This window comes from Procambarus clarkii, chromosome 20, assembly GCF_040958095.1.
Source record: "Procambarus clarkii isolate CNS0578487 chromosome 20, FALCON_Pclarkii_2.0, whole genome shotgun sequence".
Lineage (NCBI taxonomy): Eukaryota > Metazoa > Arthropoda > Malacostraca > Decapoda > Cambaridae > Procambarus > Procambarus clarkii.
Window position 1 is genome coordinate 45399975 of NC_091169.1, and position 25345 is coordinate 45425319.

At 43.7% G+C, this 25345-nt stretch overlaps 1 protein-coding gene across 1 annotated transcript in view; it reads right to left on the reverse strand.

The window, feature by feature from the left end:
* LOC123755300 (Myosin binding subunit) overlaps nucleotides 1-25345 on the reverse strand; it is a 358923-nt gene that overhangs the window by 180354 nt on the left and 153224 nt on the right. Inside the window, exons 15-18 of the mRNA XM_069327906.1 lie at nucleotides 21791-21982; nucleotides 9575-9677; nucleotides 5853-5968; nucleotides 5586-5708 (exon numbers count right to left, since the gene is read on the reverse strand). Of these exons, the coding sequence (XP_069184007.1) occupies nucleotides 5586-5708; nucleotides 5853-5968; nucleotides 9575-9677; nucleotides 21791-21982 (534 nt within the window). The remainder of the gene's footprint in view (nucleotides 1-5585; nucleotides 5709-5852; nucleotides 5969-9574; nucleotides 9678-21790; nucleotides 21983-25345) is intronic.

Here is a 25345-nt window from a genome sequence, read left to right on the forward strand (position 1 = left end):
TGCTTTGTACCACACTAGCAGGCGTTTATCACCACCACCACGACCAGCCCCCTACCTGGATGTCATGGCTCCACCACCACCACCACCCCGGGGACCCCAAGACGCAGCCTCTCGGTCGGTCAACATTGAACCCCAGGACAGACGGACCCCAGTGGACCCCAAGACGGACGGACCCCCAGTGGACCCCAGGTCGTTCTGCACACGACCCCAGACAACCCAGTAAAGATGGAAGAGGAGCAAAAATGACTCCAGTCTGTCCTACCAACATTGGTCTACCCAGGATGGACCCCAGGACGGACTGACCCCAATTTGTTTTACGCATTAAGGACCGCATTAAGTGTTACGCGAGTGCGTAAGTGTCAATAAGGTGTTCATATTTATTTTTATACAAATGGCAATAGACCCAAAATTCAGTTTTTGCTTCTTTTCAGTTCAGTAATTTATTCTCTATTGTTTGACAGGCAATTTCTCTGAAACATTTCTACGTTTGAGGATGAAGCCACATCAATCATCATAAAGTTGCAGGGGTATTGTGCAATAATTACTCATCTAAGAGTAGTGAAATATTTTACAGTTTCATTTTAGTCAAACCAAAGATTTTGTCTTTAATTTCATTTAAGGGAATTCCATTTGCGGGGAATTTTAAGTTTCAAATTAGATATAGAATTACAGTAATGATTTTGTTAATGTGAAATTTTGAGTAAAAAACAAAAACAAAACAAAAAACAAAAAAAATCCTAATATGCTAGGATATTCAAGAAATTTCAAATGTATGACAAATTATTTTGAAAGGTCGCAATTTTCAGTTATCAATATTTTTGTCTCAATATTTCATTATCAATTTTTCTTTTCAGGTTACAATGGTGAAAAGTTGACTGGAAGATCGTCCTCTTATTGCTTAAATTCTTTCAGTAAAGATTCAAGAAAATATATTTATTTATTGTACCCGATAAGAGTAAACATGTCTTGGGTGCCTTAACCTTTAAAGTGCGCATCACTTCATATGAAGTGTAAATCGTTTTACCAGTCAACTGCGCTTCACTTCATATGAAGTGTATGGGTACCGCGCACGATTTGAATGGCCCGCGGTGTAGCTGGGGGTCCCATGCGCTGCCCAGGGGCTCTAGTAAACAGCGGCCATTTTGAAAAAAAATCCAGCTCACGATTCGATGGCATGGGAGGCCTCAGTTTAGCGAGAGTCACCATGGCGAGCGCACGGTCAAACGCCTCACGGGCACGCACCACTCAGTCCCTCACCCCAGAGCAAATAGCCCACGAATTATTCTCTGAAGGTGAAGAAAGTGTGTTTGACGATTCAGACAACGATGAGGATTATACACAGTTGTCGGGTGATAGTAGCAGCAGCAGTGAAAGTGAGAATGACCGCCATGCCATGGCGAGGCCTATACGCTCTCCCATGCCTCCTCGCCCATTTTCTACCCCAATTCTACCACGACCTCACAGTTCCTGTGGATATTTACTGTTTGAGGGTGACGAGTCAGAGGGAGGTGACTCCTTTTCTGGGTTTAGTGACTCAGATCAAAGTTTTATTGAGCCTGTGGCTGGTACCAGTGGTGTAACTGGGCGAGAAATTGTCGCGTCAGCAGCATCTCGCCCGGCCAAGCGCCACCGCATGGCACCGCATGGCACCACATGAGGGACCAAGACCCTCGTGTTCACGTGCACCCACCTCACGTGCACCCACCTCACGTGCACGTAGCCGCCGTGCTTCTCGCAGACGGTATTCAGCTCCTGGTCGCCGGTATGCATCGCTTCCTCGCCGTCTTTCCTCTGCATCTCGCAGGACGCCTGGTGTACTTGAGTGGAGTGATGGTGACGATTTTATTCTTAATATTCCTCACTTTGACGATAAAGATGTAGGGATTACAAACCTTTTCCCTAATCAAGGTGAGGACATGGCTGAGATGGAATATTTTACAGCATTCTATGATGAACCACTCATGGAATACATTGTACACCAAACGAACCTGCATGCTGCTTACCTGATTGAGAGGGAAATCACAGAATTTTCACGACTGCAGCGTTGGAAAAATACCACAGTGGCGGAAATGTATGTGTTTTTGGCACTCTGTTTGTTGATGAAGCACTGTCACAAACATGCAATAAATGACTATTGGAGCAAGGACAAGACAATACCAACACCTTTATTCGGGAAATATATGTCACGAGACAGGTTTCAGATACTCCTCAGGTGTCTACATTTTGGAAGTGTTCAGGACCGAACACCTGATGATAGACTGTGGCGAGTGAGGCACTACATGAACGATGTTATTGGAAAATTCAGAGATTTTTACGTACCAGCACAGAAGCTGGTGGTTGATGAATCTCTCATACTTTTCAAGGGACGTGTTCCATTCAAACAGTACATTCCCTCAAAACGAAACCGATTTGGCCTGAAATTTTTTGTTCTTTGTGATTGTGAGACAGGATACGTGTTACACATGATTCTGTACTCGGCTAGTGATGTAGACATTCCCGGTAACGACGAACATGGATTCTCGGGGAGTGTAGTGAAGACCATCATGGCTCCGTGGATGAACAAGGGACACATTTTATACACAGATAATTACTATACAAGTCCCTTGCTAGCTCGGTTCTTGCTAGAAAATAGAACCGGATTGGTTGGTACAGTAAAGCCACAACGAAGGGAAATGCCTGTGTTTGACAACGACATTGCAGTTGGTGAGTGTCAGAGAAGGAAAAGTGATAACATTCTGTCAGTTCGGTGGAAAGACAAAAGAGAGGTGAACTTGTTGACAACAATTCATGATGGAACAATGGTGAACAGTGGGAAAGTGAGCCATAAAACAAACGCACCACTATATAAGCCAGACTGTGTTTTAGACTATAATATCAACATGCGGTTGATTGATAAATCAGACATGATGATTGGCACTGCAGAGTGTGTGCGGAAGACATGTAGGTGGACGAAAAAAGTGTTCTTCCATCTTGTGGACATGAGCATGCTGAACTGTTTCAACATGTACCTTGTGAGAACTGGACGTAAGCCCACTTTCCGTGACTTTGTATTTGATGCTGCAATACAGTTATTAGGAAAGTTTGCAAAAGATGTCCCAGGTATTCAGCGGCCCATCATAAACCCACTGTTGCAGCATGCTGGTACTCCACGCCTCGCTCACACTGAAGGCTTCCTAGCACACAAACTTAAGTATTTGCCACCTGGTGTGAAGCGTGCAATAGCCCAACGTGATTGCTTGGTGTGTAAAACAACGACACGTAGAGACAAGAAACGGAAGCTTGTGCAAACATGGTGTGAAACGTGTGGTATCCCATTATGTGCTGTTGACTGCTTCAATGACTACCACAGTCTAGAAATCTTCTAAGTGTGCTTCAAAGTGTGTATAGCATGTGCGAGTGTGTAAATATGTAAACATATAAGCAGATAGCGTGTGCGTGTGTGTAAATATATACAAATATAAGCAGAACATACAATATAATAGACTGTAATGACATATTATATTGCCGTAATTGAAAACATTTGTGTGCGCCTGTGTATACTCAAATATGCAACAATTATTGATACAAAATATGTTCAAACAGTATTTGAAACACAATTAGTGAAAAAAAATTACATAAAATGCGCTTAGACATTGTAAATAAATAGCGCGAAAATATATTTGTGGCAACTCTGGCTGTTTGAGGACCGCGCGCAACATCTCCCGGGCGTGTACTGCATGAGCGAACATGCAGATTGTGACGTCATCACCGAGCTTCTCGGCTCTATTGCAACAAAAGTAAGTACAATAGAATTTTTTTTTTATTTTTCCCGTGATCAGTGAACAGAACTTAACAGATTAGCAAAAAAAAAAAATTTTTTTTTTTTCAAAATGACATGCGCCTGTGTGGATAGCAGGATATTAGACCCCGAGCATGTTAAGGGTTAACAAAGTTCTTCGCTGTAACATATATTTCCTATCTCTTTCTCACATAAATATAAATTTTGGGACAATGCAATTTCCTTCCACCTTCTCCGAATTCTGCTATTATACGCAAGTGCCAACTGCTACACTCAGGTGATTTGCATACCCATTGAATAAATTTCTTGTGAAAATAATTAATGCTAATTCAGGCCTTCAACATTAATAGGCACCTGAAAAAGCCTAAAGAAGACTTTAAATAAACAAAAATTCACAGCTGACATATTCCAAAAGTGAATAAGATGGCAAAGATAAATACAGATATAAAGCCAAATAGATTAGCTTGAGGTATCATGTACAAAATCTTTAAGGTCAACATGTTTTTCATATAATATGCACATGCTCTTTACATGACAATACTGCACATATAGGTTCTCCACATATGGAGACTGTACATTATGTTTTTAAATGATATACTGCATATATGCATATATGCATGCATATGCATATGCATATATTATTTATATATATATATATATATATATATATATATATATATATATATATATATATATATATATATATATATATATATATAATATATATATATATATATATATATATATATAATATATATATATATATATATATATATATATATATATATATATATATATATATATATATATATATATATATATATATGTATATATATATATATATATGTATATGTTTTTATATGATATACTGCACATATACGTGACCAGGAGACCTGGTCTAGGACCTTGCCGTGGGGACACTAAGCCCCAAAATCATCTCAAGGTATAGATTCATATGATATACTGCATATATAGGTTCATATGATATACTGCACATGTACGTTCTTTATATGACTTACATGCACTACACAAATATATAATATGTATGTACAAATCCACAAGGGTCTTGAGGGTTCAAACTTACGTACAGGATATTCCCAGACGCACCTTAGTCAACTGTACCACCCGTACACCTGTATGGGTGGTACAGTGGTACCACAACTGTACCACCCGTACACCTGTATAGGTGGTACAGTGGTACCACAACTGTACCACCCGCACGGGAACATCCCGAGTGTAAGTTCAAACCCCCATCAAGACCCTTGTGGATTTGTTCATTTGATATATCACGCTATTGTGATAGCGTGATATATCACAATATGTGTGTATTGTGTTCTGTACTCACCTATTTGTGCTTGCGGGGTTTGAGCTCTGGCTCTTTGGTACCGAGATATTGGTTCTTTGTTTCTTTGGTTCAAGATATCTGTGTGTGTTCGTGTGTGTATTGTGTTCGTGTGTGTATTGTGTTCTTGATATAAAAATTGTACATACGTTCTTTAGTTGATATAAATACATATGCTTTATACTCATCACTTGATACAAACATATTCCCATGTTAAACACCTTACAAAAAGTCACATTTCAATTAAAACAGCTTATAAATCAATAGATCAAATTAATAAATAAAACCTTAATAAACTTTACAATGAATAATTCATGCAAATCATAAACACAGCTACAAACAAGATATAATGCACAATAAAATATAATTAGCAAAACAAAATAAAAAACTAAATTAAGAATGATATTACAGTAACGACATGCAAAGTGCAGTGGCTAAAGAAAAAAAGGAAATAAGCTAACTTACCGCTTTATCATCCTCCTCCTCCTCCTCACTTCCTTCATCTGCTTGTTGCTGTTGTTGCTGTTGTTGCTGTTGCTGCTGCTGTTGCTCTGCTGAACGCTGAGCTCTCTTCTCAGGGTCTATTTCCTGAGGTCCGAGATGTAGGCATGATTTAAAACCAAATAAATCTAAAAAAATGATACCGAAAAAAGCACCTAGTTCAAAATTATTGAAAATATGAACTAAAAAAAAAAACTGAAGGTCAATAGAAAATGTAGAATGAGTACTTACATCTATATTCACCTTAACAACGCCTGTAGAACGTCTCTTAGGCTTTTTCCGTCTCTGTATTGCTGCTTGCGTGCCTTCTCTTGTCTGTGAGTTACGTTCACTTTCCTTATCTTCATCTGGAATTGTTTATATTTTCAAAATATATTAATTTTCTAATTCACAAGTAGTAAATGTAAACACAGTTTATGAGTAAAATTTTAGATTTAGTTATAAGGTGTTTTAAAAGTGGGAAAAAATATTTTCCAATTGAAGCCAATCATAAAAGGATTCATCAGCTTCTACTGTATATCGAGTATATCCCACAGAGCATGTATTGTAAGAAGTGCAAGGGTGCATTCAGATCAGCATGTTGCTTGTAGTTGAGTGTGATTATATATGGTGGGTGGGATGGGGGTGAGCATATTGTTGGTAGTTGAGTGTAGGAATATTATGGTGGGTGGTTGGGGCGAGCATATGGTCTGCAATTATGTGCAAGTATATAGTATAGAAATTACCTTAATTACAGGATGAAAGCTATGCTCATATGTCCCATCTTCCCAGCCCTCTATCACATATGGGACTGAAACTACTGATGGTTTTGGTGTGTGTTTTGGGGTGAGCATATGGTTGATATTTGAGTGTGGATATGTAGTAATTACCTAAGTGAAGTTACAGGATGAGAGCTATGCTCTTGGTGTCCCGTCTTCCCACTATTCTTTGTCGTTTAATGCTTTAAAACTACTGACGGTTTTTGCCTCCACCACCACCTTATTTAGTTTGTTCCAATCACCTACCAATCTGTTTGCAAAACAAAACTGTCTAATATTTTTTGGCACCTTTATTTCCTTAGATTGATTCTGTGTCCTCTTGTTCCTGAAGTTCAGGAATCCTTTTGTCAATTTGGTCAATTCCTATTAGTATTTTGTAAGTGGTGATCAAATCACTTCTTTTTCTTCTATCTTCTAGTTTTGGCATGTATAACACCTTCAGCCTCTCGTCGTAACTCGAGTTTTTTTTAGTTCCGGAAGCCTTTTGTAACATGAGTTGCACCCTTTCCAGTTTATTTATGTCTCTTCTTGAGATTTGGGCACCATACAACTGCTGCAGATTCCAATTTTACTCTCTCAAAAGTCATGAAGAGTTTCTTTATAGTGTTGGAGTGAGCATATTGTTGGTGGTTGAGCACTGGTTGAACCTACTGTACTACTACTGTTAAAATTGTAACAATTGCTATTATTTGTACTGTCTTGTTCATTCAATCAGTATTATGTAATAATGGACATTGCTGTTTTAATTATAATATAATTTATAATTATAATGATCATTAAACATTATTACTTTTTCTTGTATAAATGAATAATATACTTGAAAATTTGAATACTAGGTTATTATAGTGCAACCTCAATTCAGCAAAACCAGCTTTGACAAAAGCTCTGGTTACAGCACACACTTCACAGGCCAGATAACTCACCTGCTTTGCCAAACATTTGTTCAGCAAAGTGGGTGATGTGCAGGTTTGCTTACGATGCAGGGCCAGAGTCCACAGACCCGTGCAAAACTTGATGGACCTGGTTCATTTACACCATTTTGGGGTCATAACACTATTAAAAAAAAATAAGATTAAGGGATTGCTGGACTGGTTGACCAGTCCAGCATCGAGGAGGCCTGGTCGAGGACCGGGCTGCGGGGACGCTAAGCCCCGGAATCATTGCAAGGTAAAGGGGCAGGTGCCTAAGAAATACTGGCAATAAGGATCAAATCTCTCTATAAGACAGGTTTTCCTGTTAGTTGTCCCTCATACGATAATTTAAAATTTTCTTCAGTGTAATTAGCCCACACAGCAAGAGAAAAATTAGAGTATGAATAGTAATTCCTTTAAAATGCTCTGATCACATATTTAATTTGTTTTTTTGTCAATGAATGTAACATTAGGAAAAAGAAGTACAGCAGAATATTTTGTTTATTGTCCAATTTAAAAAAAAAAAAATGCATAATACAAATGCCTTCTAAAGGTATATGCAGTTGCAATAAATCAGACTTAGTTCAATATAGTATGCCAAGTGGAGGTTGCACTGCATATATATGTATAATTCTAATGATCAGTGTTAGCCTATTACTATTTATTTGCATAAATAATGTACAGTACAGTACTTGAAATTTGTTTAACTAAATTAATAATAAATCTATAAACTTTATGAATAAAATTGATTGCTTAATTGGTTGGTTGTGTAGGGTGAGTATGCTTAATTAAGCAGTGATGTTCAAGTTGTCAATTGGTGAGTTTGGTATGATTGGGAGTGTAAGAATGAAGGTATATAGCAAATGCGAATGAGAATAGAATAACATCATTAAACTTACCACCACCAGTCTCCGTGGTGTAGTGGTAAGACACTCGCCTACACCACACTCGTGGTGTAGTGGTAAGACACAAAGCGCTCGCGGCATGGGTTCATATTCTGGCCGGGGAGGATTTACTGGGCACAAATCCTTAACTGTAGCCTCTGTTTAACTCAACAGTAAAATGGGTACTTGGTTGTAAAAACGATTCTTTGCGGTGGGGATCGTATTCCAGGGACCTGCCCGAAACGCTAAGTTGTTATAAGAATGTAACAACTCTTGTATATATCTCAAAAAAAAAAAATAAATAAATAAATAAATAATCAAAACGGTTGATGGTGGGGTGGTATATATTTTGGCTGACGACAAAATATATAAACAAGGGTGAGATATAGATACACAATAATTTTAACTTAGAAAATATTAAGAGGGCTGGCTCGAAATTTGCACATCGAAATAACTATTCACAAGATCAGGAAGGATGCAAGGAAATGTGAAATATTGAAAATTAGATGTGCAATAGATAAATTGCACCAAGATAAATTCTATCAACATTAAGGGAACAAAACTTTTCGACACTCCCCACCTAAACATAAAGGGCATAACTAGTCAATCTCTCATACTGTTTAAAAGAGAACTAGATGAACACTTCCAAAAGATACCTGATCAACCAGACTCATATGTCATATATGTCTGACATATATTCATATGTCAGACTGCAAGTAGCAGTATCTAACATCTTGACTGACCAGATAATCAGCCAGGCCTAGTCATGGAGACACCGATTCCAGGAACCACAACAGATAATCAGGCAGGCAGGCAGGGGTCTGGAACAACATGATCCAAATTTTTGAGATGCCACTGTATTTGAAGTGACTACTGGGCGTATCTGGACCTGGATTGTATCTGGATGGGATTCAGGGAGATCTTATACTCCCCAAGCCTGGCTTGGGGCAGGCTTGAATCGTGAGAGCTCGGTCCAACAGGGTATTTGCTTGGAGCGGCCCGCAGGCCTACATATCCACCATCATGATCTCCCCTGATGTCAAGGAATATGTTTGTGGAAATTTAGTTCAGCTATGCCCATTTGTTATATGGTATTGATCAAGGTCATCCCTATCTCCCAGTGACATACTATACTGAATGGTTACAAAATGTCACCAGGGGGACCATATGATTCAATAACAATCAGCCTTTCTTAAACCACGATATCTAAATTATTATTATTATTATTGTTTTCTCCAGATATTATATGGGTATCATAAAAATATAAAAAAATAAGATATCCCAATTGGGTTACATAATGAATGAGGAGGAGGAACAAGCAGTAGTAAATGGGCAGGAAGACAGTGAAAGAATGAATTAGTAATACAATACTGTACTTAAATTCATCCGCAGCAACTTACCTCCTTTGTCTTCTGTATTCTTTTTCCGCAGCTGGACTGTGACTGTTTCAGTGTCATTTTCCACATCGGATTTGTCTTTTGTTCGCACATTTTCAAGGGAAAACTGTAAAATAATTATTCATTGATAATTTATGAGTACATTATAAACTTTCTAATTACAATTACAATTAACTACAATTAAACTAATTACAATTATTCTGCCTGAAATGCTATGCGTGCTAGTGGCTTTACAAAAATGTAAAACTTCAAGTCTGTGTACTCTTATAAACCCAATGTACCTACTTGTATATAAATAAATAAATAAATAAAATAAATTAAATAAATAAAATTATAAAAGAATTTGTACATATATTTCATTTCAAAGTAATAAATAATACTGAAAGGAAGACATTGCACATTCCTTCACACTCACCATTTTCATGATAGGAACAATGCTTCCCCTTACTCACATGGATTAAAAAGAAAGTTGTGTGTAGAAATTGACAAGAAACATTTCTAGTGGAACTTCGAATAACGAATTTAATCCGTTCCGGCGCCATGATCGTCATGTGAAACGGACGTCAGACAAAACGAATGTCCCCATTGACAATAATGGAAATCAAATTAATCCGTTCTACCACTGAAAAACATCAATATGATATTCAACGTTTTAAATAATGGAGCAGCCTACCTTACATACACTAAACAAACCTTTATGACATTTTTTTTCTTCAAATTTGTTAAAAAAAAAAATTAATTTTTTGTATAGCAAAAGGTTCATTCGGTGTTTGTCAGGTAGGCTGCTCCATGTTTCTTATAAAAAAAAAATGAATTTTGAAAAACAGAACAAATGTCAAAAAGGTTCGTTTGGTGTTCGGCAGGTAAGCTACTCCATGTTTCTTAAATAAAAAAAAATAAAAAATAAAAATAAAAAAAGTTGAAACAATTTGAAAAATGGACAAATGCCATAAAGGTTCGTTCAGTGTCTGTCAGATATGCTGCTCCATTATGACAACCTTTCTGTGTTTCAAATGTGTTCCATTTGTTTTGTATTTTTCATTTATTTCTCAATAATGAAGCAGCATACCCGACAAACACTGAACGAACCTTTATGGCATTTGTCCATTTTTCAAATTGTTTCAACTAGTTTTTTTTATTTTTCGCTTTTTTATTTAAGAAACATGGAGCAGCCTACCTGCCGAACACCGAACGAACCTTTTTGACATTTGTTCTGTTTTTCAAAATTCCTAATTTTTTCTTTTTCTTTTTTATAAGAAACATATAGCAGCCTACCTGACAAACACTGAATGAACCTTTTTGACATTTGTTCTTTCTTTAAAAAAGTTCATTTTGTTTTTCTACAAAAAGTCAATGCTTTGCAACATCCCAGCATCAATAGCATCTGTACACAAAGAAAAATAATTTATTTGCATCGTCGGAGGCATCCGAGAATGTGCGAGAAGCAGCCCCAGACACCACCCATGTGGTGTTGATATTATTCAAATGAGCGGTTGCCGAACGAGACGAATTGTCAGTGATCGGGGCGTTCATTACCCAAAATGGTCGCCATTTGAGGCGGTCACTCGAGGTTCTACTGTATTTATATCTTTTTGTTGCGCATAAATATATATTTACTTACATCTAGTGATTTTTTTTGGTTAATTTTTTGCATTATATATCACTTAATGCCTAATGTATGTAATTTTATTTTAAATGATGTACTCTGTGAGTTCAGTAACCCAAATTCTGGTAACCAGAACACACTTGTGTTTGAGTAACAGATAAATGGTGGGAGTAACTGGGTAACTGGCAGGAGTGACCAGGTTAGGCAGTCAACTTGGCAGTGGCAGTCAATCAGGCAGTCAGTAAGCAGTGTGAATAACAAGGAAAACAGTGGGCATAATCAGGTAAATGGCAGGAGGAGATCTATGCGAGATCTATATCGCGTCTATGTGTGCCGTATATGTTCTCTGTATTCCCTCTATTTCAGCAATCTCTCCTGCTCTGAAGGGGGAAGTGAGTACTGAGCAGTACTCAAGACGGGACAACACAAGTGACTTGAAGAGTACAACCATTGTGATGGGATCCCTTGATTAGAAAGTTCTCATAATCCATCCTATCATTTTTCTGGCTGCCGCAATATTTTCTTGGTTATGCTCCCTAAGCGTTAGGGCGTCGAACACCCAGAGAGATAGGCGAAACAAAACGGACCACAATCTGGTGAAAATTGCAACCTACGTCCAAAAAGAGCAAAAGACCTTCCCCAGGCATTTTACTTTGAAAAAATTAGAGAGCTCAGAGCAGGCTACTCTAATGGCCTGAATGTCTATGGACTCTATGGATGTGTGTGAATGCATCTTATGATGGCATCAGAGACATGAATGTGTCTCTAGCATCAGTGTGAATGGATTCTTAGGCCTACCGGGGGACCATGAGCCAGAACCTGGCCCCCTCAGAGAGGCACAAGGAAGGGAACTATCAGGGGGAAAGCGCCAAGTCATTACAACTATATAGCACTTGGAAGGGGTCAGGATAAGGATTTGGGATGGGAAGGGGGGAAGGAATGGTGCCCAACCACTTGTACGGTTTGGGATTGAACGCCGACCTGCATGAAGCGAGACCGTTGCTCTACCATCCAGCCCAAGTGGCTGGGTAGAGGCACAAGGAGCAATGGCCTATAGAAACCCCCCATGTGGTTGGAAGCTTTCTATGTCTGTCATCGACTGGATCAGGTACCCAGAAAGGAAAGCATCCCAAAACAAACCCCTATTCTGGTTAAGAAATTGCTACTGAAAGCCAAACTATTGGACAAAACTCCTCCAACAAAAACGAGCATGCTGTCACACGTCGCGGTCTGCACAGCTCCTCCCTGCCCAGGATGGGGAAGGGGAAGCCCGAGACCCCTCGCACCGGCTACCCAAAACAACCCCGGACCTACTTGCCAAAATATGAAAAGAAGAGGGACTTACCCGGGAGGCGGTCGTTGCTCGCCCCTCAATGCGAAGTCGAGACAACTGGCATCAACCGCCGACCTAAAGCAACACAGGCCCGCCTAGGCCCCAGAACACTGACCAGGTAATGCGCAGCCAAAACCCTGTTCGACCACCAACAACCCCGTGCCAGAATGTCAGCCCACGACATGTTACCAAAGACGGCAGCAAGCTCAGCAAACTTATGAACGTCGTGGGCACAGGGATAGACTGCAGGCTGGCTGGACCAAATAACACTGCAGATGACCTGGGAGACCTGAACCCTGGAACAGGGAAGAAGGAAAACTGGATCAACCCAAAGCGCGTGACCAGTCACAGAGGCCATGGCGCGCAAATAACGGCAGAGCCGCAACCGGACACAACACATGATGCAACCCCAGCCTATCCAACCAAGCATCAATAACCCAGGGACCCCTCCAGAAAGCAGCTGTCTCATTCTTCACCAGAAAAAAGGAGACAGCTGCAACTGAACAAACCTATCATCACTAGGTACAAAGCTGAAGACAAATCAGGAGTCAGAGCACACAACTTCCGCCTATCAAATCAGTCTCATACCTGGGGTTTTGGGTAGCCGGAGCGAGGGGTCTTGGGCTCCTGCATCTCCCTTCCAGAGAGGGAAAAGCTGTGCAGACGGCGGCGCGACGACATGGTGACGTCATGCTCGTTTTTATGGGGGTGGGGGGGCTATCCACTAGTTCGGCTTTCATGAGCAATTTCTTAACCAGAACAGGGTTTTGTTTTGGGATGCTTATCTTTCTGAGTGCCCGACCCTGTCGATGGCAGACATAGAATGCTTCCAACCACATGGGGGGTTTCTATGGGCCATTGCTCCTCATGTGTCTCTGAGGGGGGGCCAGGTTATGGCTTATGGTCCTTGGTAAGCCTAAGAACTCCATTCACACTGATGCTGCAAAAGTCTAACATAACCATATCAGCCTGGATAAGCTCCTTGAAGCCGTAGGGGCTCCTGATGGCCGCGATAAGCTGCCCAGCACCACACAAGGCCAGAGGGGGCCTGGGACATTCACGAGATACCTGGCGGTCAGGACCCTGTTCGACCTCCAAAACCCCTGCGCCCAAATGTCGACCCAAGACATAATACCAAAGACCGCTGCAAGAGCAGTGGTCACCTCACCGCTGTGGTGAGGGCCACCTCACATCACGCAGACTGCAGGCTGGCTAGACTTAAGCAGACAACCTAAGACACATGAACCCTGGAACCAGAGAAACCAGAACCACCCAGAGTATGTGCACCGTCACTGAACCAGTGGCCCGCAGGTAGCAACGTAAAGCTGCCACGGGACACATCACATAATGCAACTCCAGCCTAACCAATCAAGCCTCCATAACCAACGGATCCCTCTGGAAGCCCACCGTCTCAAGCCCATTTCTTTCTTCGGCAGAAAAGAACGAGAAGGCTACACAAAAACAAAACAAACGTAACCCCTGGTGCTGGTGAGGTGCATGAAGCTCGCAACCCGGCTCGCCAGAAGCCAAAGCCAACAAAAACAAGGCTTTCTCAAAGCCTTCCGAACCGAAAGGGCCACAACAAACCGAGGAGAAGAAAGAAAGGAAAGAACCCGTCCAAAGACCTAGATGACTCAGGTAGCATATGAGCAGCCCAGAAGTGAAAAAACGCACAAGAGCGCTTGCAGAATGGAGCGCAAGTGACATCCACCCCAAACCCATGCTGCAGTGGCTCCACCAACACTGCACGATATGAAGTGACAGTATTTGGCATAAGATGCTGTCCAGGAAAAGTCAAGAGAGAAAGGACAAGACAACCTGTCCGACACTGACAAAACCCTATGGAGAGAGGAAATGGCGGAAAGCCTTCTAAGAAATGTCATACTGTTGAGGAGAAGACGACTGCAGGCGGCACACCATCAAAGAAGCCACCTGATCACCATACAAATGACTATACACCTGCACTGGAAAAGCCAGACACGTAGAGTGGAAGAGAAAGTCGATTTGGCCTGATCTGCCGAAAGAGGTGGAGCGGCAGAAAAACGCCCGGGTTCAGACACTGAGCAAGTAGCACCTGAAACCAAGGCTAGGCCGGCCACCATGGAACCAAGAGAGCACCCTTCCCCGATAGGATTCCAGCCAAGGAAAGAGGTACAGGAACCCCCACCTCGACCAGTTCTTCCGAAAAGCATTGACCGCAAGCGTAGTTAGGGATTGACGATCCTAGTTGTGGTGTCACTGACAAGGGTGTTACTTGTTGACAGCACCACATTGCCAAGAGTAGCCGTTGCAGTATACATTGGTTGGGACGTGGTAGATGTTGCATTTGAAAAGCTAGAAACTGTATCCCAAAATGATTTTGGGATACACATTATCCCCACAAACACGTCTGACCCAAAACAGAATTCATCAACCATCCAAAAGCTTGGACTAAACTAACGCAATCCAGTCTTCTTCCGTTCATCAACATAAATCAAGCCTTGCCCCAGAAGAAGAGAAGAAGATGAAGAAGAAGAAGAAGAAGAACTCCCAGAACCCCTTCCAGGTACAATCCAGGAGCCTCACAGGCAGGGAACGGCGCCACGTACAATGGGAGATGCAGAGATCAAACCAATGCGAAGAGGTCCACCACTAGATGGCCATACATCTGGCAAAGCCAAAGGAGGGAATCGGCAATGACCTTCCACTCTGTGTAACCAAAGCGACCATCCCCAAATGGCCAGGGAACGAAGAGACAACCCCCTGTGGAAAACTGAAATGACGGGGGAGCAGTCCGAATGGAGCTAGAACATCGAGCTCTGAGGAAGTCGAATCCGCTGCAGCGCCTGCCACACCACTGCAACTCCCGCATTGTGCTGCGAGTCTAATGTAAGGAGAACCCCCAACACCCCAAGCCAGACTGGCGAGCACTGGTCACAAAGCCCCAACCGAGAGACGAGGCATCCATGAACACATCGAGTGAGGGAAGAAGAAGGCACCAACCCAAAATTCCCAAAGAGGAAGCCGGTGACACAGCAACCAGCGCATGGCCACTGACGAACGAACTCGGCAAAAGAGGCCGCTCCGGAGATACCAGAACAGCCTCCAAAGCCAAACCAAGCACAGCAGAAAACCTGCAGAGCAAAGTTCAGACTCCCTCCACACACATCTGTACAAGCAACCACCAAATGACCCGTGTCCCCCCCTCAAAAACCGCTGAAGGCGGGACTGCAACCGAAGCACAGCCGCAGGAGAGAAGCGGACGCAATCGGATAACCCCACACTAGGCCCAGCCAAGTCCGAACCTGGGATGGAATTAATAGGGACTTCCACCAAGTTACAAAACTTCCGCCATGTTTTAACCAGCTTGCCAAACCCAGCAAGCTGGTTAAAAACCAGAACCTCAGCTCGCAGACAAGCAAAATGGAGGGAGCCCGAACCAACCAGTCCCATAGTGTGATGAAACCCATAGGGGTTTTCCAGGGCCCGTAGGGTGAATTAGCCATACGGAAAGACCAGGCACTGGGACCAGCTAAGCATGTAGAACCTGTCAATGTGCAGGCAAACTGACCACCAGAAGCAGCTATGAAACCTCAAGGGCAACAGAGGATGACCACCAACACAACCTAGGCTAGTCTAATCAAGCAGATTGCCACTGTCCAAACAAGGTGAGAACGCCGGAGTATGAAAAGAAAATTAAAATTAAACCCCTGAAGACACACAACAAACTAGCAGTCAGAGAAAAAATGCCAATTTGCAAGAATCATCAGCTACCACGTTGAAGTAAAGCTGCGCCTCCCCCAGCCAAAAACACGCTTTACGTCATCCCCCCCTCCCAGCTTTTCATCTTGCCTCGGGTGGGGTAAGACATTCTTTAGAAGCACATCATATCTTAAGAAGCACATCAACAAACTGTTAGAGGTGCAAAGACATGCAGCAAAATGGTTCTAGAAATTGAAAGACAAGAGTTATAAGGAGAGGTTAGAGACATTAAATATACCAAAACTAGAAGAGAAGAAAAACAGGCAATATGATCATTATGTACAAAATGGTAACAGGAATCAACATGATTGAAAGGGAAGAATTCCTCAAGACCTGGTACTTGAAGAGGAGGTCATACTTCAAGAAGAGGTCATAAATTTAGGCTAACTAAACAAAGCTGCCAGAGAACTGTAAGAAAATTCACTTTTGCAAACAGAGTGGTAGTTAGAAGGAACGAACAAGGTAGTGGTGGACGCCAAAACTGTCAGTAGTTTCAAAGTGTTATATGACACAGTACAGTGAAACATGGGGATACAAACATTCCTATTTATGAATTCTTCAGGTTATGAGTTCAATTTCTTTGGAAATTTGAATCAGGTTACGACCTTTCCCTCGTCTTATGTAGTTTGTAGATACATGTATGGGTTGACCCATACGTGTGGTTCCTGGTGGGGGGAACTGGCTGGATGGATGGATGGAGGGGGGGACCAGATGGATGGTAGATGAGTGGGACAGGGAAGCTGGGGGTGGGGGGGGGGGGAGGGAGGGGAAAGAATTTAGAAAACACCAGCCCTAGAATCGTATAAGGGAAGAACACATGGAGGGCGAGTGGGTGGGCAGGTGAGAGTGAGTGTATGGAGTAGCAGCAGGGCGGGCAACAAAGTGGGTGGATAGGTGGGCAGCAGTGAGATGGTTGGCATAGTGGGTGGGCATGCAGGCAGCAGAACGCGCGGGTGGCAGATTGTAGACTAAGGAAGTGGGTGGCAGATGGTAGACTAAGGAGGTGGGTGGCAGACGGTAGACTAAGGAGGTGGGTGGCAGATGGTATACTAAGGAGGTGGGTGGCAGATGGTATACTGTTTATAGTATCAAGAGTATCCTGATTGTTAGAATAATGAGTTAAGTAACCATCAGTGACGTCACTAGTGGGACTAGACTTGGGGACTAGACTAGAACAATTTGGCCGACCTGAGGTCACAGGTCATCAGAGTTTCCACTTCCACTATTTCTCAAAGGTCAAATAGCCATTTTGTAATCGGAAATAGCCCTTCCCTAAGATGCTTGTGAAATTTAACTTCAGTTAAAAGAATTCAACCAATCTGGGTTGTTCAGTACAACAGAGATTAGTTGTTAAACTTAAGCCTTGCTAGTAACTTGGTAAACTAGGCGGAAGAATACTCTGCTCTAGCTTCTGGGTAGAGGAGCATGAGAGAAGGAGAGTGTGGTTCCAGGAGCGGCTCGGGCAGGTGGCCTCAATCATTGGCCCCAAGACCTAGCACAAACATCTAGCTGGTCGCCTCAAGGTAGAGTGCTATAAGAGTTTGGTATAGGGAAGTAGTTCAACTCATTGCCGATTCCGGTAGGAAGTGTTAACACTTTCGTGCTCCGTGGAAACTCGCGGTTGACGGGGATAGTGGCCCCTCCGTGCGGGTAAGCGCGCGGTGACACCCAAATGTGTATACCCATTCCAGCTTTCTCACCTTAATTCTCGTGCTACGTCGCTCGTTTTGGTATCATTGTGTTCGCAATTAAATTCCCTACAGGTGTGTATAAATATAATGTCCAAAAGCCTAGCGTGACTCCCAACAGCAAAGCGTAAAGTCGGCAAAAACGCACAAAATCAGTAACATGTGCATTCTCGTTCCATTTTTTTACCTTAATTCTCGTGCTACGTTGCTCGTTTTGGTATCATTGTGTTCGCAATTAAATTCCCTACAGATGTGTATGAATAAAATGTACAAAAGGCTGGAGTGCCTCCCCGCAGAAAAGCCTAAAGTTACCCGTGAACGAGCACCATTTTGTACATTGCAACCTAATGTTCAACTCGTTCAATTTGATAACATCAAATTTCGTGCTACGTCGCTCGTTTTGGTATCAAATTGTTCGCAATAAAAAGGCGATTATTTTAAAACTAGTCCCAGAATAATAGAGCAATAACTGGGTTTTTAACAAATATTGTAATTCTGGACGCTCATCATCACAAATTTATTTATATCTTTCCAGTGTTCTGACATAAATATTTGTGTTACATCTTTCATTTTGGTATCAAATTGTTCGCAATAAAAAGGCGCGCATTTTAAAACTAGTCCCAAGATAATAGGACAATGAATAGAATTTTAACATATTTTAATATTCGGACCATAGGCCTATTTATAATATTTCAAGTGTTTGGACATCAAGTTTCATGTTATATCTTTGATTTTGGTATCAAATTGTGTGCAATCTAAAGGCGCTTATTTTAAAACCACTACCAGATTGATCTGATAAAATTTAAATTTTTAAAAAATGTTTTAATGAGTGACTCAGTATTGCGTCGTTGGAACACATTCAGTAGAAAAATGAGTGACGAGCTATTCAGTCTGTGGAACGCGAAAGTGTTAAGCCAGGGAGTGTTTTGATTTAGATTTTGTTTAGTTTTTGAATAAACCATTTAGCTATTAAATTGTCTTTGTTTATTAATTTCCATTTTATGAAATTTATTTACATTGTCCCGTACCATGTGGGTAGCCTAAGAGGTCGAGTTGAGTTGGGCGCCGATTCTAACACCGAATCAGAATTCATTATCCCTGTTGGTTTTAATTAATTCCACACTTTACGTAAAATCCAATTTCATATATTACTAGTGGGGATCAAGCCCCGAGGTTTATTGATTAGCATGATTGATCCAGACCTCGGTCATTGCTCAGTGGTAATGGTCTGGTGGTGGCAGCGCAAGGCAATTCTAGAGTTTTGCTAGAAGTCTGTCTCACGTCATAAGGTTGTAGAATCTTAAGTCGGTCAACGGCTTAAGACCACGTGACGTGGGGTCGGCTCGAGTAAAGCTCTGGGGGGTCCCTTGGTTTGAGAAGCGAATAAAGATTAAGGACCGGGTGCAGGTAAAAGTAGAGTAAATGGTAAAGAACGAGATCCGTGTTACAATGGGACACACCCGTGTTACATAAGGAAGAGGGTGGCAGATGGTAGACTAAAGAGGTGGGTGGCAGATGGTAGACTAAGGAGGTGAGTGGCAGATGGTAGACTAAGGAGGTGAGTGACAGATGGTAGATTAAGGAGGTGGGTGGCAGATGGTAGACTAAAGAGGTGGGTGGCAGATGGTAGACTAAAGAGGTGGGTGGCAGATGGTAGACTAAAGAGGTGGGTGGCAGATGGTAGACTAAGGAGGTGAGTGACAGATGGTAGACTAAGGAGGTGAGTGACAGATGGTAGACTAAGGAGGTGGGTGGCAGATGGTAGACTAAAGAGGTGGGTGGCAGATGGTAGACTAAAGAGGTGGGTGGCAGATGGTAGACTAAAGAGGTGGGTGGCAGATGGTAGACTAAGGAGGTGGGTGGCAGATGGTAGACTAAGGAGGTGAGTGACAGATGGTAGACTAAGGAGGTGGGTGGCAGATGGTAGACTAAGGAGGTGAGTGACAGATGGTAGACTAAGGAGGTGGGTGGTAGATGGTAGACTAAGGAGGTGGGTGGCAGATGGTAGACTAAAGAGGTGGGTGGCAGATGGTAGACTAAGGAGGTGAGTGACAGATGGTAGACTAAGGAGGTGGGTGGCAGATGGTAGACTAAGGAGGTGAGTGGCAGATGGTAGACTAAGGAGGTGAGTGGCAGATGGTAGACTAAGGTGGGTGGCAGATGGTAGACTAAGGAGGTGGGTGGCAGATGGTAGACTAAGGAGGTGGGTGGCAGATGGTAGACTAAGGAGGTGGGTGGCAGATGGTATACTAAGGAGGTGGGTGGCAGATGGTATACAAAGGAGGTGGGTGGCAGATGGTATACTAAGGAGGTGGGTGGCAGATGGTATACTAAGGAGGTGGGTGGTAGGGCAGGCACAGACTGGGTGGGAAGTAGGGTGGTCAGGAGATAGTGGGTGGGCAGATGAGTAGCAAAACGGGTGGCAAGTCGGTGGGCAGCAGAGGTAATGGCGTGAGTGGGCGAGCTTCCGACTAGGAATAACACGGATTGGTCATCCCTGGTACCTCCCCAAGACCCTGCCCCCAGCCCACACACCGGACCTTCCCCACTACCTCCATCCCACATCCTCTCCACTACCTCCATCCCCTCATCCCCCACACCGAGCCCGCCCCCAGCTGTACCCCTCCCAGCCATATGGACGGTATTAATACAGTGGGGTTCATTGCTACTAGCTGTTGGATTGGGAGGCAGACTCCCTGAGCGCCTGTCATTAAACTCTTTTTGTTTACCGACTGTGAAAGCCTGAATAACAATGCTTAACCAGTTGCTACCACAACTGTGAATGCTTGACTGCCTTTGGTTATGACTGCCTATGACTGGTCTTGACTGTGAATGCTTGACTGACATGTTGTGACTGACTGACTGGTTCTGACCAGCTGCCACATAACAGAGGCAGTGAAATGTGTGAAAGGAAAATCTGGAACCAGTGATGCAGATATGAAAGCGTTTAAGGCGAGCAGGGGATTATCTTGAGATTATCTTGAGATGATTTCGGGGCTTTAGTGTCCCCGCGGCCCGGTCTTCGACCAGGCCTCCACCCCCAGGAAGCAGCCCGTGACAGCTGACTAACACCCAGGTACCTATTTACTGCTAGGTAACAGGGGCATAGGGTGAAAGAAACTCTGCCCAATGTTTCTCGCCGGCGCCTGGTATCGAACCCAGGACCACAGGATCACAAGTCCCGCGTGCTGTCCGCTCGGCCGACCGGGGATGGTCCTTCTAAACACTCACCACCTCCCTCCTTCCCTCACTTTTTCCATACACCAACACCTCTCCTCCCTCCCTCCTCACCATCTCCCATACACCAACAAGAGTCCCCAGTAAAGGTAAAGTGCAGTTAAAGGTTCACTTATTTTATTTATGGTTTATATTTATACCCGATTGTTTTGTGTATGAAAAATATGAGTAGTATTCTGTATAAAATGTATTTTTAAGTGAAAATTTTTGGGGTGTGGAAGAGATTAATTCAATTTACATTATTTCTTATGGGAAAATTCGTTTTAGTTTACGAATTTTTGGTTTATGAACTGTCTCTGGGAATGGATTAAATTTGAAAACCAAGGTCTGTACTGGGAAGACGGGACACGACGAGTGTAGCATTCATCCTGTAACTTCACTTAAGTAATTACACACTGTACTACCCAAATCCATTGACCAAACAAGATTTTGTCCCAATTACCTGAAGTTTTCTAAAAACAGGACCCAGATTAGAGAAGTATCTTCCTATAAAAGTTAACTAACTGGAATTTATATGGATTTGTAACCAAAAAATTAATACCTTATCCAACAAATATACATCACAGATTGGTGAACAGGATGAGAGTGTAAACTTTATAAAACACAAAACCTACCCTATTTTTATCAGAATCATCAACCTTCAATCTCCATGACGGGCGCCGTTCTTCCTCATCTGCTTTGGTGGGTGACTCGGGCTTTGGCTTGGATGACGGTGAGGATGGAGTGGTTGTGGATGAACCTTGTGGAGTGGAGGTGGGCACAGTGGGGGCTGTTGATGAAGTTTCCTTAGGCTCTGGACTAGATGTCTGAAGTGGAAAGAGAGTTTGAATGTAGGAGGTAACTTTTTATCAATGTGCTTAATTAACCTTTATTTAACTTTAAAATTCTAATTGTTATACAAACAAGACATTTATCCTTTTACTTGTTATTGATGATAACAGACATCAAATTAAAAAAACACAGCATTGAATGAAACACCATTTTCTGGGTGAGACCCTGAGGCTCCACAGAGCTATACTGGGCCGGTATGTATGTACAGTACTGTATTAGACTGTGGCATCAATCAATTCGAATGGAGTTCTAAGCCTAATGGGGACGAGCCAGAACCTGGCCCCGTCAGAAAGGCACGAGGAGCAATGGACTATAGAAACCCCCGTGTGGTTGGAAACATTCTATGTCTGCTATCGACCGAGTTAGGCACCCAGAAAGGAAGGCGTCCCAAAACAGACCCCCCACTGGTGAAGCAGTACTACCTAAAACTGAATTGCTAAGCAGAACTCCCCAACCGGAAAACAAGAAAACAAGCATAATGTCATACCCACCACCACGCCGCCTGTCTGCGCAGCTCTTCCCTCCCAGAAAGGGGAAAGGGGGGGAACCCCAGACCCCATGCCAGCTATCCACCCTCAGTTCAGAGGCTGAATGTCAAAAACACAAAAAAACAGACAACCAATGGGAGGGAGGGTTGTCAGGGAGCCTCCGGGACTCGCCCAGGAAATAGCCTTTCATTACATTCAACGATGGTTTTCTGCGGAGAGCCCCTCCGGCTCCCCAGAGCTACCTAACCAGGGACAAGAAAAAGAGGGACTTAGCCGGGAAGCAGTTACCACTCACTCCTCAACTCGTCGAGTCGAGGCAAGTCGAGACAACTGGCTGCAACCTACGACCCAAGGCTACACACGACCAAGTAGGGCCAGGAACATTAACAAGGTACTGTGTGGCCAGGATCCTGGTCAACCGCCAAAAACCCTGTGCCTGAATGTCAGCCCAGGACGTGTTACCAAAAACAGCAGTCAAAGCCATGAACTTGTGAACGTCGTGGGTACAGGGATAGACCACAGGCTGGCTAGTCCAAATAATCTTGCTGACGACCTGGGAGACCTGCGCCCTGGAACAGGGAAGAAGGTAACTGGGTCCACCCAAAGAGCATCCTCAGCCACCAAGGCCATGGCACGCAAATAACAACGAAGAGCTGCAACCAGACACAAGATATGATGCACCCCTAGTCAAACCAACCAGGCATCAACAACCCAGGACCCCTCCAGAAAGCAGTAGTCTCATTCTTCGCTAAAAAAGGAGGAGACGGCTGCAAATGAACAAACCGACCACAAGGGCAAAAGGAGCAGAAACCCCTGCACCGGAGGAGAGCATGAAGCTCCTCGACCTGACCCCCAAAAGGCCAATGCCAACAAGAAAGAGAGCCTTAGAAAAACAATCCTGAACCGAAGGGACCACCACAAACCAAGGAAGAAAGAGGAGAGAGAGCACCCGGTCCAACGACCAGGACTACTCAGGCAGTGTATGAGCAGGCTAGAGGTGTAACAACGCACAAGAAAGCTTGCGGAACAGAGCAGAAGTGACATCCACCCTGAATGCAAGCCGAGGCGGTTCCACCAGCGCAGCACCAAATAAGGGGACAGAATTCGGCATAAGATGACCGTTCTGAAATAGCCAATACAGAATGGACAAAACAACCCAAACAGAAATCGAAGTCAATCAACAAAGAGACAAAAAGTGATGAAAGGAACATTTAGGAACAAGATTTTGTACATGTAACTACAGTAATACTGTACTACCGCCGAGATGAAACACGCAGGTGGGACACCATCAACAAAGCCACCTGATCACCATGCAAGTGGTGATAAACCCACGTCTGGAAGACTAGATGCAAAGATTGGAGAAGATCGAATCAGCCACATACCGGACCGGACCAATCTGCTGAAAGAGGCGGAGCCACGGAAAGATCACCGAGTTTGGACACCAAGTTTGGACACCGAGCAAGCAGCACCTGAAACCAAGGCTGGGCTGGCCACCATGGGGCCAACAGGACTACTCTTCCCTGGTAAGTTTCCAACCAAGACAGAACCCAATGCAACTGCTGAACCAGAGAAGGGGGTACAGATAACCCCCACCTCGAATAGTCCTGCTGAAAGGCATCGACCTTGATGGCCTTGCAGTTGGGGAAGGGCGCCACATATACCGGGAGACGCCTCAACCAGGGGCACCTAACAGCCGAGTGTACAGTGCTTCCGATTCATAGCCTGAGGTTCCGGATTTGATCCCAAGTGGAGACGGAAACAAATGGGCAGTTTCTTTCACCCTGATGCAACTGTTCACCTAGCAGTAAACAGGTACTTAGGAGTAAGACAGCTGCTACAGGCTGCTTCCTGGGGGTGTGTAACAAAAAGCAGGCCTGGTCGAGGACCGAGCCGCAGGGACGCTAAGCCCCGAAATCATCGCGATGACCTCAAGATAACTGGCCACACCGACGCAAAGAGGTCTTTTTCTTGTTGGCATTGGCCTCTGGGGGGTCGGGTCGGGGAGCTTCATGCTCTCATCTGGCGCAGGGGTTTCTGCTCTTTCGGTCCTGGTGGTCGTTTCGTTCGTTTACAGCCTTCTTTTCTGGCAAAGAATGGATCTGCTACGTTCCGACGGGGTTCTTAGGTTGTTGATGCTTGGTTGGTTCGGCTGGGGGTGCATCATGTTTTGTGTCTGGTTGTGGCTGCTCGCCATTATCTGCACACCCCGGCCTCCGTGGCAGGGGACGCGATTTGGGTGGACCCGGATTCCCTTCTTCCCTGTTCCAGGGCGCGGGGTCTCCCAGGACGTCTGCAGGATTATTCAGTCCAGCCAGCCTGCGGTCTATCCCCGTGCCCACAACGTTCGTAAGTTCGCGGCTTTGGCTGCTGTTTTGGGGAATATGTGCTGGGCTGACATTCGGGCATGGGGCTTTTGGAGGTCGAACAGGGTCCTGGCCGCACGGAATCTCCTTAATGTTTCTAGCCCTTCTCGGGCATGTGTAGCCTTGGGTTGCAGGTTGCAGCCAGTTGTCTCAACTTCGAGTTGAGGAGCGAGTGACAACCGCCTCCCGGGTAAGTCCCTCTTTTTCTGTATCTTTGGTTAGGTAGCTCCGGGGTGCCGAGGGGGATCTCCACAGAAAACCAGCGTTGAATGTAATGAAATGCCATTTTTTGGAAGAGACCCGGAAGCTCCCCAGCATCCCTCCCTCCCTCCGGTCAGCGTGGAGGTTTGGGACCCCCCCCATCCCCCTCCCGGGGAGGGGGGTTTACGCAGACGGATCTACAGTGTTTGTGGTGACGTCATACTTGTTTCCTTGGTTTTGATTTGGGAGTTCTTCTTACTGGTTCGGATTTCGGTTTGCAACGTCT